This window comes from Bidens hawaiensis, unplaced genomic scaffold (assembly GCF_021521415.1).
Source record: "Bidens hawaiensis isolate Kalapana, Puna unplaced genomic scaffold, B.hawaiensis_p1.1 tig00020037_1, whole genome shotgun sequence".
In the NCBI taxonomy this organism is placed as follows: domain Eukaryota; kingdom Viridiplantae; phylum Streptophyta; class Magnoliopsida; order Asterales; family Asteraceae; genus Bidens; species Bidens hawaiensis.
This window is the reverse complement of record NW_027493049.1, coordinates 69718-81257: the sequence shown is the minus strand read 5'-3', so window position 1 is coordinate 81257 and position 11540 is coordinate 69718. Positions and strand designations below refer to the sequence as shown.

At 34.0% G+C, this 11540-nt stretch overlaps 1 protein-coding gene across 1 annotated transcript; it reads right to left on the bottom strand.

The window, feature by feature from the left end:
* Nucleotides 1–853: 853 nt before the first annotated feature.
* On the bottom strand, nt 854–11036 carry LOC143559773 (myosin-10-like). Its single transcript, XM_077048246.1, has 23 exons — nt 10983–11036; nt 10691–10749; nt 10449–10608; nt 10158–10307; nt 9417–9553; nt 9189–9335; nt 8269–8370; nt 7991–8048; nt 7805–7906; nt 7074–7111; nt 6758–6884; nt 6351–6521; nt 5409–5540; nt 4767–4876; nt 4639–4696; nt 4359–4536; nt 3389–3594; nt 2931–3050; nt 2685–2783; nt 2412–2486; nt 2232–2306; nt 1910–1984; nt 854–1823 (listed from the first exon to the last, which is right to left on the bottom strand). The coding sequence occupies exons 1-23, from the start codon at nt 11034–11036 to the stop codon at nt 1734–1736; spliced, it is 2523 nt and encodes an 840-aa protein (XP_076904361.1). The 3' UTR covers nt 854–1733.
* Between the last annotated feature and the right edge of the window lie 504 nt (nt 11037–11540).

Below are 11540 nucleotides of genomic sequence, written 5' to 3'. Positions count from 1 at the left end.
TATATTATAAAAGGTTGTATAAAAAGACATATTTGACTTTAAAAGTTAACCTTGAGTTTCTCATTGTCAATAGTAAGAGTTTCTATTTTCTCATTGTCAGCAGCACGAACTTGCTCCATTTCTTTCTTTGTAGCATCAAGCAGTTCTTTGGTATCTTGAAATTGAGCTTTCACTTCTTCTATTGTTGACAGTAACTTTGCATGTTCCTTATTTTTAGTTTCCTCCATCTCGGCCTACAAAATATTAGCAATTCAACGAATTAAAACAAAAAAAATAATATTATTGTATGCTTTATGTATCAAAAATATTATGAGGTACCAATTGAATTTCCTTCTCTTTTATAGCAGACTGCAGTTCGGCAGTTTCTTTTTTTTAGTTTCTTCCATTTCAGTCTACAAAAGTTTAGCACTTCAACAAATCAAAAGCAAATGTAAAAATTAAGTAAAACCTAAAGTTTTGCACTCTAGGTTGGCTTGTAAAGGAACCGAACGAATATGACCGGAGTAAATTCGTGTCCTTTCATTCGTTTAACTTTAACCGAACAAACAATCAAGCACGAAGAATTAAATGAATAGGGTTTTGTTGTCTGCGTCCGTTCATTAAGAAAATGAACGTGTTCGGGTTTGTTTATGTCCGTTTTTTAATTGTATAAACGAGCAGTTCACGAACGTAACTGAACATAGATGAACGACGGTAAGTGAGCTAAACCAATTAAAAGTAAATGTCAACAATGTGTTGGACTTAAAAAACTATTAAAATGAAACTATACAGTAATGGCCTAAAACATTTAAATGAATATATTAATGAATGAGTGTAAACTAACGAACATAAATGAACACTCACAAACATATATGAACGAACAAGAGATGTGTTCATGTCCGTTCGTTTATCTAATTGAACTAAAAAACTTTGTTCACGTTCATTCGTTTATTAAATAACCGAACTTCCCACCAAGCGGTTCCCTGAATGTTCAGTTTGTTTACAAGCCTAAGTCTAGGATATCTTATTTCATGCTTTACGTATCAAAAGTATTACGAAGTACCAATTTAACTTCCATCTCGTTTATAGCAGATTGCAGTTCTGCAGTTTCCTTTTTCTTAGCTTCCTCCATAACAGCCTACAAAAATCAAAACCAAATTAAACTACTAAAAACAAAATAAAACATTTGCAAATGATTTTATTTTCTTTTGCGTTAAGAAGTAGAAAAAGTTATTAAAAGGAACAAATCACCAATTCAGTTTCCTTTTCCTTTATAGCAGACTGCAATTTGGCCTTTTCCTCATTTGTAGCTTCCGCCATGCCGGCCTAGAAATTTGGATGCACAAAAAGAAAAGTTAAAAAAAAAAAGTTTTTGTTGGTGATCTCATAATTACATCCTTTGTGTGTCACAAAGCGAGTACCAATTGAACTTCCATCTCTTTTATAGCAGATTGCAGCTCTGCAGTTTCCTTTTTCTTAGCTTCCTCCATAACAGCCTACAAAATCAAAACCAAATCAAACTACTAAAAACAAAATAAAACAGTTGCAATTGATTTTATGGTTTTGTGCGTTAAGAAGTAGAACGAGTTATTAAAAGGAACAAATCACCAATTCAGCTTCCTTTTCCTTTATAGCAGACTGCAATTTGGCCTTTTCCTCATTTGTGGCTTCCACCATGCCGGCCTAGAAATTTGGATGCACAAAAAAAAGTTAAAAAAAACAAGTTTTTGTTGGTGATCTCATAATTACGTGTGTCACAAAGCGAGTACCAATTGAGCTTCCATCTCTTTTATAGCAGACTGCAGTTTTTCACTTTCCTTATTTTTAGCTTCCTCCATCTCAGCCTACAAATTTTGAAAGCATGTTAAACAATCATAAGCAAACAAAAGGAAAAAGAATCATGTCAAAACTATAATTCCATTTTGTGTACCAACTGAACTTCCATCTCTTTGATAGCTGACTGCAGTTGTGCATTTTCCTTACTTTTGGTTTCCTCCATATCAGCCTAAAAATATTCAAAACAGATCAGACAATCAAAAATAAACAATAGAATAATAAATTATTACCAAATTTTGTAATATTTATTTTTAATGTATCATGAAACAAGAAGCAGAACATTTTTTTAGAAATGTATGAAGCACCAATTGAAAGCATTTCAAACAATCAAAAGCAAACAAAAAGAAAATATTGTCAAAACTAAAAATCCTTTTTATGTGACAAGAAATAAAAGTTCCTGGAACATAATAGATCACCAATTTAACTTCCATCTCTTTTATAGCAGACTGCAGTTCTGCATTTTCCTTATTTTTAGCTTCCACCATATCAGCCTAAAACAATCAAAAATAAATTAAAACCAAAATTTGCAATATATTTTTAACTGTTTTGTGTGTGAACCAAGAAGCAGAACATATTGTTAGAAGGTTATTAGGCACCATTTGAGCTTCCATCTCCTTTACAGCAGACTCTAGCTTCAGAGTTTCCTTCTTTTTAGCTTCCTCCATCTCAGCCTACAGAAAAAAGGTCAGCAAATATTGTTTCGAGTCAACCTGACTTGAACCATAAAGCCTACGGGTTTAAACTGAACCCGTTGTGACCAGTTACCCAATCACATGCCCATTACGGTTGTGCATGGTTGGTTTTGAGCTCAAACCAAACATAAACGAAACCATCGGTTTTTGTTTCGATTTGGTTGAAAGTATACTTACCCTATTGCGTTCCTCCTCCTGCAATCGCATGGCCAGTTCTTTGGCTTCTTGTTCCAATTTAGATTTGGCATCTTGGAGAGCACTAGTGCCACTTGCAATCTACAACAATACATATTTATGCATGCAAAAAAAACAGAGTGTTAAAACCAGCTTCCACATCAATGTATTAGATATTTAAAAATATTTAGAATTTGGTGTAACTAAAAATAATTTGGAAGAGAAAGATGTCATTAAATCTTGAGTCACCTTTTTAAGCCTTCTTAATTCTACGTGTGCCAAGTCTTTCCTTAAAATAGACTGCGCGTAAACTGCTACTTTCTTTGTTTTTAAATAACGACTCCGTGCCATATGTCGCCGGCATCGACTCTGCAAATTCATTATGGAGAAATATAAATTTAAGAAAAAAACCTATGACCAGGCTTCTTTACTAGATGATTAAAATTAGACGTGGCAAAATGGATGTGTTGGGTAACGAGTCAAAACAAATTCATGTCCAAATGGGCAATTTTGAAAGGGGGACATATGGGTCAGGCTGACCTGTTAATTATTTTCCCCAGAATTAACAAAAATACCAACACCTTTATACAAAAACTGAAAATGGTAAATAAAATATTTGGTATTATGGACAGTTTTGTACATTGCAATTCAGTTATAAAAATAGTGAGTATGATTCTGCGGAAAAAATGTTAAGTCAAAGATAATACCTGGATACCAATTGCTGCTTTTGTTTTCCTTTTATGATTATATGCATTGCGTGCAGCCATTCCACGCATTCCATTTTGAATAAAAATAACTGAAGAACTCATGTATTTGTAACGAGTTCTCTCACGATGCATGCGTGCGTTTTTCTGAATCCTCAAACATGCCCTTTGTTTCCTTCGACGCTCATAACAAAGACGTGCCATTTTCCCTATAAAATGTTACAGTTGATCCGCTCACTTATTAGATGGCCAGTTTGGGTTGTGTTTTATCTCAAATGAATTGAGTAAAAAAACATTAGCTAAAAGATTGTTTGCTTTTAATGCATACAACTAGACTTGTAAACGAACTGAACGTTCAATGACCACTTGTGAACCGCTTGGCGGGAAGTTCGTTTATTTAATAAATGAACGAACATGAACTAAAATATTTGTCATTTAGTTGAACGAATGAACATGAACACACGTTCTGTTCGTTCATTTATGTTCGTGAACATTTGTTCATTTGCGTTCATTAATGTTCATTAGTTTAAATTTGGCCAGTTACAACTTAGTCTAGTTTTAATAACCTTTTAGGCCCAAAACTTTGCTCTTCACATTACTTTTAACTAGTTTTAGCTCAATATGCCAGTTCCTTTATATTGTTAAAACATAAACGAACACGAACAGTTGATTATATTAATGAATGAACGTGAACAGAAAAACCCCGTTCGTTTAAATGTCCGTGTTCGACCGTTTGTTCGGTTAAAGTTAAACAAACTAACAAGTGCATGCTCCGTTCGTGATTGTTTGGTTCATTTACAAGCCTACATACAACCTCCAAAATCATTCTATTCAAAGATTAGATATAACAGTGTTTTCAAAATCACAAGTAATTCTTTTAAAAACTGGAAAGAATGTATGCGGGTCAATCCGACCCATTTGAAACAACTTTAACCAGAAACTGTACTGCTAGAAAGGTAATAGTTGTGTATACCTCTACATATAGTTTGTATAAGTACAGCTGAAGATCGTAACAAGATAAACTTCTTGCACGTAGAATACCCACGAAACCTTTTCTGGATTTTGATAGCGGATCTTCCTAAAACCTCGGCTCTACGAGCATCAATTTCTGCCATTTGTCCCGCTCTTAAAAACACTTTCGTTTTACCAATCTGCAAGAGTTTTAATCAATAACATTGCACCTGTAAGAATATTCACACCATATAAAACTTAGCACTTGAAACTGCAACTTAAAAAGAAAATTTTTCGGGTACCTGATACCCTTCAAGGTCCGCCTTCTGTAATAATACCTTTGAAGCCTCTATTTCATCACTACAGTTAAAAGCAGATAAGTAATTGTTAATAAAATTATGTTTAAGTACATTAAAGTCGATGGTACTACCTATATGATACAACATTAGGTGAAAGAATCTTGAAACGTTCTATAAATTCATGGAACGGTTTACGAGTAGGGAAACCCGCACAACTGATCCTAATTGCCTCCATAACTCCCTGAAATAGCATGACTTGTGGTTAGGCCTCTAAACAAATTGAATGTTCGGTTGGAAGTTCGTTTATGTTCATTCATTACACAACTTTTTGTTCATTGTGAATGAAACACATGTCTTGTTTGTTCTTTTACGTTCGGTTATGCCCGTTTGATTGTATCCAACTATCCATTCCTTTATGTTCCTTCGTTTAAATATTGGTTCAAATAAATTTGTTACTGATTAATTTAAAAATCAATTTGCATTTCGTCTTAGAAAAACATTTGCTCGAGTATCTTTGTTTACTTTTGAACTACTGGATGTAATGATCTCGATATATTAGACTTTTAACTTGGGAATACGTTTACTTTTGGTAGGTGTTCGTTTATGTTCGTGAACCATTAGTTTAAAATATTAACGAATGAACATGAACAAGAAAAGCCATTCGTTTAAAAGTGCATGTTCGTTCGTTGTTCGATTGCCTACTTGTGTCCTCAATATGCAAGAACAAGTATATAAAATTGGATACATGAAAACCCTAGAAATGCTAAACTTACGCCGCATCGAAGTTGTTGTAATATATTCGGCTTGTCAAAAATTTCAGGCTTTAAAAGATTATTTGGTTTGACACAACGAACATAATGTGGCTCTGTGTGACTCAGTGTCTCAAGCAATGCTTGTAATTGTTGCTGTTAAGATGAAACATTCCAAGATGAGCTAGACTACAAAATTAGGGGTGTGCATAAAACCGAATTAAACGAACCTATATAACCGAGCCGATATAACCAAACCTAACCAAAAACTGATGGGTTGGTTGACTTTTTTTAAAAACCGAACCGACCCACAAATTAGTAAAAACACGGTTAACCGGCCCAACCCGCTACCTTTAACCAATCCATAACTGAAGATTTAGTAAAACCATTGCATGGCTGGGATATTATAAGGATTCCTTAAAACATTTCAACCCCAATTACATTGCGGGAGATTTAGTAAAGCATTGTTTTGGGTTATTTTGGTCAAGCCCAAACATCTCACGACCAATTTCAGTTCAACTTCTAAAACCATTAGTCATCATCGACTTAACCATAACCGATTTGTGAGTACGGTTTTGGGCCAAAACCGATCCAAACCAACCCATGCACACCCTTATCGGGCAGGCGAGTAATAGGTCAAAACGAATTTAGGTTGAAATTAGTCACTTTATGAAACGGGTTGAAATGGTCTTGTCAGGGTTGAACTGCAAATACTTTTCATCTATACTATGAACCTTTTTAACACAAAATAACATTATTACAATAATAAGATAAATCTTTGAACAAAATGACTTAGGGGGTTGTAACTTGTAAGCATTAAAAATATACTTTGGTCAACTTTCAAGGCAACCCATTTGACTCATAGCTAAGCTTTTTTCAGCAACCCAATTGGGATAGAACACACCCCAAATCAACCCATATATAGAATGCAAATGGTGGACTGATAGATGTAGAAAAGTTAAAGACCTTAAATTGGGAACCGATTGATATGAATTTTGAAGCTTTTGATGAATCTTGTGCAAGAGGCGGGAATAAGCTTGATACAAAGGAACACTTAGAAGCATTCATGAGAGCCTGATGCTCAGCAACAACATAGTCCTTGTTTTTATCCAAGAAGAAGTCACATTGATAGGTGACCTAAAACAAAGTACTTCAAATAAATATAAAAATATCAAATATCTTGCACTTTGTCTACATACAAATGCATTAACAGTTGATTGGATTTGCACTTTGAAGCTGATTATCTTATATCTAATTTTGTTCATTCAAAATCGCAGATAATCACTTTCAAAGTGAACAACCAACACCCATTAATAACAATATGTATTTATGTTAGTTATTATTATGCAATAAAAGGAAATGAATATACATACATCACCAGCATAATGGCAAATGGTGAAGTCTGTATTTGATAGCTTCGGTTTAGTAAAACGTTTATGATCTTTAAACGTCTGGTAAAGCTTTTCAGCAAAGGTATTATGAGTGGATCTTGGAAACATGCTGCATGGAATAGACATGACAAGGTCAGTTTTGTAATTTTAAAAAAACCACATTTTGACTATTAAAGTTTATCATAGAAGGTGGCTCATTACTTAACAAAGCATGTCATAACACCATGAACCACTAAGTAATATTAATAAGTATTAACTACATAAAAATATCTGTTATATAAACAAAATGCATGCATACCAAGCTTCATCCAAAAGAGCAAGGATTCCCCCTGGTTTCTGAAGCAATCAAAAGCTAGATTAGAAAAGAATATTATACAAACTGCTAGAGCTGGTGGATTGGATTACGACTGTAAACGAACTGAGCCAGGTTGAAATTAGGCTAGACCTCAAACTTTAATGAGCCGACTCAGCTCGGCTCGTTTATTTTAACAAGCTGAAAAGTCGAGCTTGAGTTCGGCTCGTAAATAGCTTGAGCCAGGTCGTTAAAATATTTTTAATTTTTGTTTACATGTATTGATATATAAAAGACAAAAAAATGTATTTTTGTTTACATTTCTAATTTTAGTTTTTTTTCGTTTTTACCTTTTAAAGATCGAAATGCAGGTTCAAAATACTATGTTTATTTTTGGTTTTTTTTTTTGGTAATATTTTATATGTTATTATTATTATTAATATAATTACTAGTATTGTTGCATATATAATAAAAATTGGGGTTTTGTTAAAACGAGCCACGAGCAGAACCAACCCTGACTCGAGCTCAACTTGCTTGCCAGCGAGCTTTTTTCGAGCCAAGCTTTTCTCAAGCAAACTTCGAGCTTTCTAGACAGCCATGTTTGTCCAAAAAAAATACACTTTTTAAAAAGAAAAGTTACATTTTTTTTTCTTATTTCAATAGTAAACAATAACTTATAATAAAATGATTTAGATGGTTTTATGCATTAAATTAGATTGAAAAAAACGAACACGGACCTTTTCAATGAGATCTAGAATGTCTTGATTATCCACAAACTCGATATAACTCCAATTGATTTCCTCCCTGGAATATTCTTCTTGCTCCATTTTGAAGACATGCTGCGTAAAACACATTTTACCAGCACCCAGATTAACCTACTATACATGCTTTAAACGTTTAAAAACATGCTTAGATAAACAAACCTGATTAAAATGTTGTTGGAGTTTTTCATTAGTCGAATTGATGCAAAACTGCTCAAAACTGCATACAGCCAATTAACTTTTAAGTCAAAACTAATTAAAAAAAATCAGCAACTTATATATCTGTCAAGCAAACAACATAGTTTCACACTAAAATTTGTTTCCATAACTTACTTTAGGCAAGTCATAATGAGCCAAAAATCAAACTTATGAGTTATGTATTAATGGAATCATTAACCTTTTTTTTTAAATGATGAACCAAAAGCATACCAGTTAAGCACCTGTTCGTCTTGAAACTCTCAAATCCATAAATATCCAGAACCCCAATCAAGAATTTTGAACTTGCATCTTGACCAATAGAATTATTAATCTTGGTCACAATCCTGGGTGATGTAATAAAGATCTTGAGCTGTAAACCCAAAAAACAGGGGTGGGGGATGTAAAGTATGGTGATGTGGCAAGATAGGCAGGCCAAACGGGTTGGATAACGGGGCAAAACATGCCATTCTAAAAATGAACAAAACGGGTCTGGTTGGGTTGACCCACAACTTTTCTTGTCCATTCTCTTTACAAAAATAATATTAGGTAGCCTATAAACGAACCTTTGGTGGATAGTTTGAACATGAACTCATGTCTCATTTAGTCAATTAAATTCGTTTATGTTCTTCCGTTTACGTTTAATTGTTTTGTTAGTTTACATATGATTAAGTTCACTCGTTTTACATTCATTAATATATTCATTTACATGTTTTGGCCCATTACATCTTAGTAGAGCCTAAATAATTCTTAGGCCCAACACATTTTGCTTCACATTACTTTTAAGTGTTAACTAGTTTTAACCGAGTTATGTTCGTTAATCTATGTTCAGTCACGAATGAACACGACCATGTTCGTTTTCTTAACAAACAAACACGAACAAAAAAAACCATGTTCATTCAATTGCTCGTGTTCGTCAGTTAAAGTTAATCGAACAAACACAAACATGCTATGTTTGTGTTCGTTCGGTATGTTTATAAGCCTAATATTAGGAGGTTGTATACATTAAGTATAGCCTTTTAGAGGACTTTCAACTTGTTTGGCCCGTTCAACCCATTTGACTTGTTTGAGATGAAAACACAAGCCAAACAAACCCATTCATTAGTAAACGGGTCAAAATCGCCACCTCAGCATACGGTCAATCTTTCAGTAAGATAAAACTTACCAATTAAACAATCTTGTATAAACAATTTTGGCCATAGCATCTCTACTGATAGCTGCAGAATTTGGATCAAGAGATTTTTTAATGCTCTCACCACGAGTTACCATCACTCTCTGGCAGAAAGATTCTTGAAGAGCCATCTCATCACACCTAAACAGAACATGTCTACGTTATAAGAAACGCTTTCTTGAATAGAAAAAATTGGAAATAAAAATTATAAAGACAAACTACTTGAAAAGCTCAGCTGCAGTTTTCAGATGAAAACGAGATTTATCATCTTTAGGTTGAGATGAGTCTGGTTCACTCCCTCTAGTGAACTCAATATTCCCTAAATGGAGAATTGCAGCAACAACACGGAATATAGCTTCCTGTAAAAGTTAACAACTAGGCCTGTTAATGAACCAAAAGTTCAGTGAACTATTCGTAAACCGCTTGGTTGGAAGTTCGCTTATGTTAGTTTATTTCATAAACAAGCGAGCATAAACAAAACTATTTGTTCATTTAGTTAAACGAACAAACATGAACGCACATCTCCTTCATTCATATGTTCGTGACTGTTTTATGCTCGTTCTTTCACGTTCATTTATGTTTGTTGGTTTAGATTTTATTGTTTATTTTGACTTTTCTTGCCCAACAGATTGACGTTCATGTTTACTTTTAATTGTGTTCACTCGGTTATGTTTGCTCGTCTAAGTTCAACTATGTTCGTTCGTTTAAGTTTGTTTACGTTCGTGAAACGTTCGTTTATACTATTAATAAATGAACATGAACACGCTTGATTTCTTATCAAACAAACATGAACAAGAAAATCCCATTCGTTTAATTGTTCGAGCTCGATCGTTTGTTTGGTTAAAGTTAACACGAACATGCGCCGAATGTGTTCATCCGGTTCGTTTACAAGCCTAAAAAAAAACATTTTAGATTACACATTTTTACTCAATTTGACAAAATATCACATGTTTTGATAAATACCTGCTCGTCAGAATTGATCCCAACAACACCCATGGCATGTTGTGTTGCAAGGTACTCTTTGGACTCATCGACTCCTGTGAGTTGATAACAATTTGATTGGTTAAGGTAATGAAACGTTCGTGGGTCCCCCAGTTTATACTTTCCAGACACCTGAAAAATGCACCAGTGAATGTAGTAGAAATCAAAAGTTTAATCCAGTCACAAGATAAATGACATACTACCAAAAGTCCAAACAGAATGTATACACACAAAAATATTCAGAATTTAATTTTACAGATAACTGATTAATACCTCAGGTGGTGCAGCACAGAGCATGTAAAAGCAATGATAACTTCTCTCAGGGTCAGAAACTTGACAAACCCGTGATCTTTCCAGCAAATAAGTTCTTATAGCAGCTCCCGATATCTTTCCAAATTCATTGAATTGGAGCTCAACAAACTTACCAAATCGACTGCAATAACAGAAATTTTTAGTTAAATAACCAAAAACACACTCAGTATTTGAAACTTTCAATACAAAAGGCGGTTGTAAACCTTGAATTGTTGTTCCTGACTGTCTTGGCGTTACCAAATGCTTCTAAAACCGGGTTAGACTGCCAAAAAATTATACTTTTTATTGTTATGCACTAAATACACTTTGGGTGACCATTGGCCTATTTGAACCATGGTCTTTTAAGCTAATTCTTCAAATCTTACCCGTTTGACCCTTTATAGACAAAACATAACCCGAATTACTCATTCATAACTATATGAGTCAAAACTCAAAAGTCAAAACTGTCACCTTTAAGTGACAACATGCATAATATTTTAAATAAATATAGCATACTTCTAGAACTTGCTGCTCCACACTCCTTTCATCAGATCCGCTTCGGCCTCCCATATTGCATAAGATTTTTTGTGCTTTCGGTCTTACCTGCACCACTTTCTCCACTCACCAGAATTGATTGACTTATTCCTTCATTAACCATCTGCCTGCATTTCAAAAGGTCCTTATTTGTATATAATAATATTTTGAAACTTAATAATTAGAGAGCCATATACTTATGATCTACAAAAGGGTCCATTCAGGTTACAGGTTATTCCTAACAGTTCAAATGGTTCAAAAGCAGCCTATGGTATTTCTTTAATGTGTACAACCTACTAAATCCCTTTATTCAAAAGTTAGATTCTAATATAAAAAAAACATTGTTTTAATCATATAGAACACACAAATTATACATAAAAAATGGGCGAACCCAACTCAGTTAGGCCCATTTTGACACGTTACACAACCATTTAATAATAAATTGGGCCATTGGCACACGGAGGAAGAAAAAGAAACAGCCGAACACGCCAGAAACGAACGGGCCTTGTTCATGTCCGTTCGTTTAGCTTTAACCGAACA

What these genes read in the sequence shown, in the direction of transcription:
- LOC143559773 (XM_077048246.1), bottom strand. Translation starts at nt 11,036, where the DNA reads ATGGGAGGCCGAAGCGGATCTGATGAAAGGAGTGTGGAGCAGCAAGTT. An exon ending in GCTCTTTTGGATGAAGCTTG is followed by an intron (nt 6,885 to 7,073) that starts GTATGCATGCAT and finishes TATTCCATGCAG; the next exon opens with CATGTTTCCAAGATCCACTC. An exon ending in AAGCAGCAATTGGTATCCAG is followed by an intron (nt 3,051 to 3,388) that starts GTATTATCTTTG and finishes ATGAATTTGCAG; the next exon opens with AGTCGATGCCGGCGACATAT.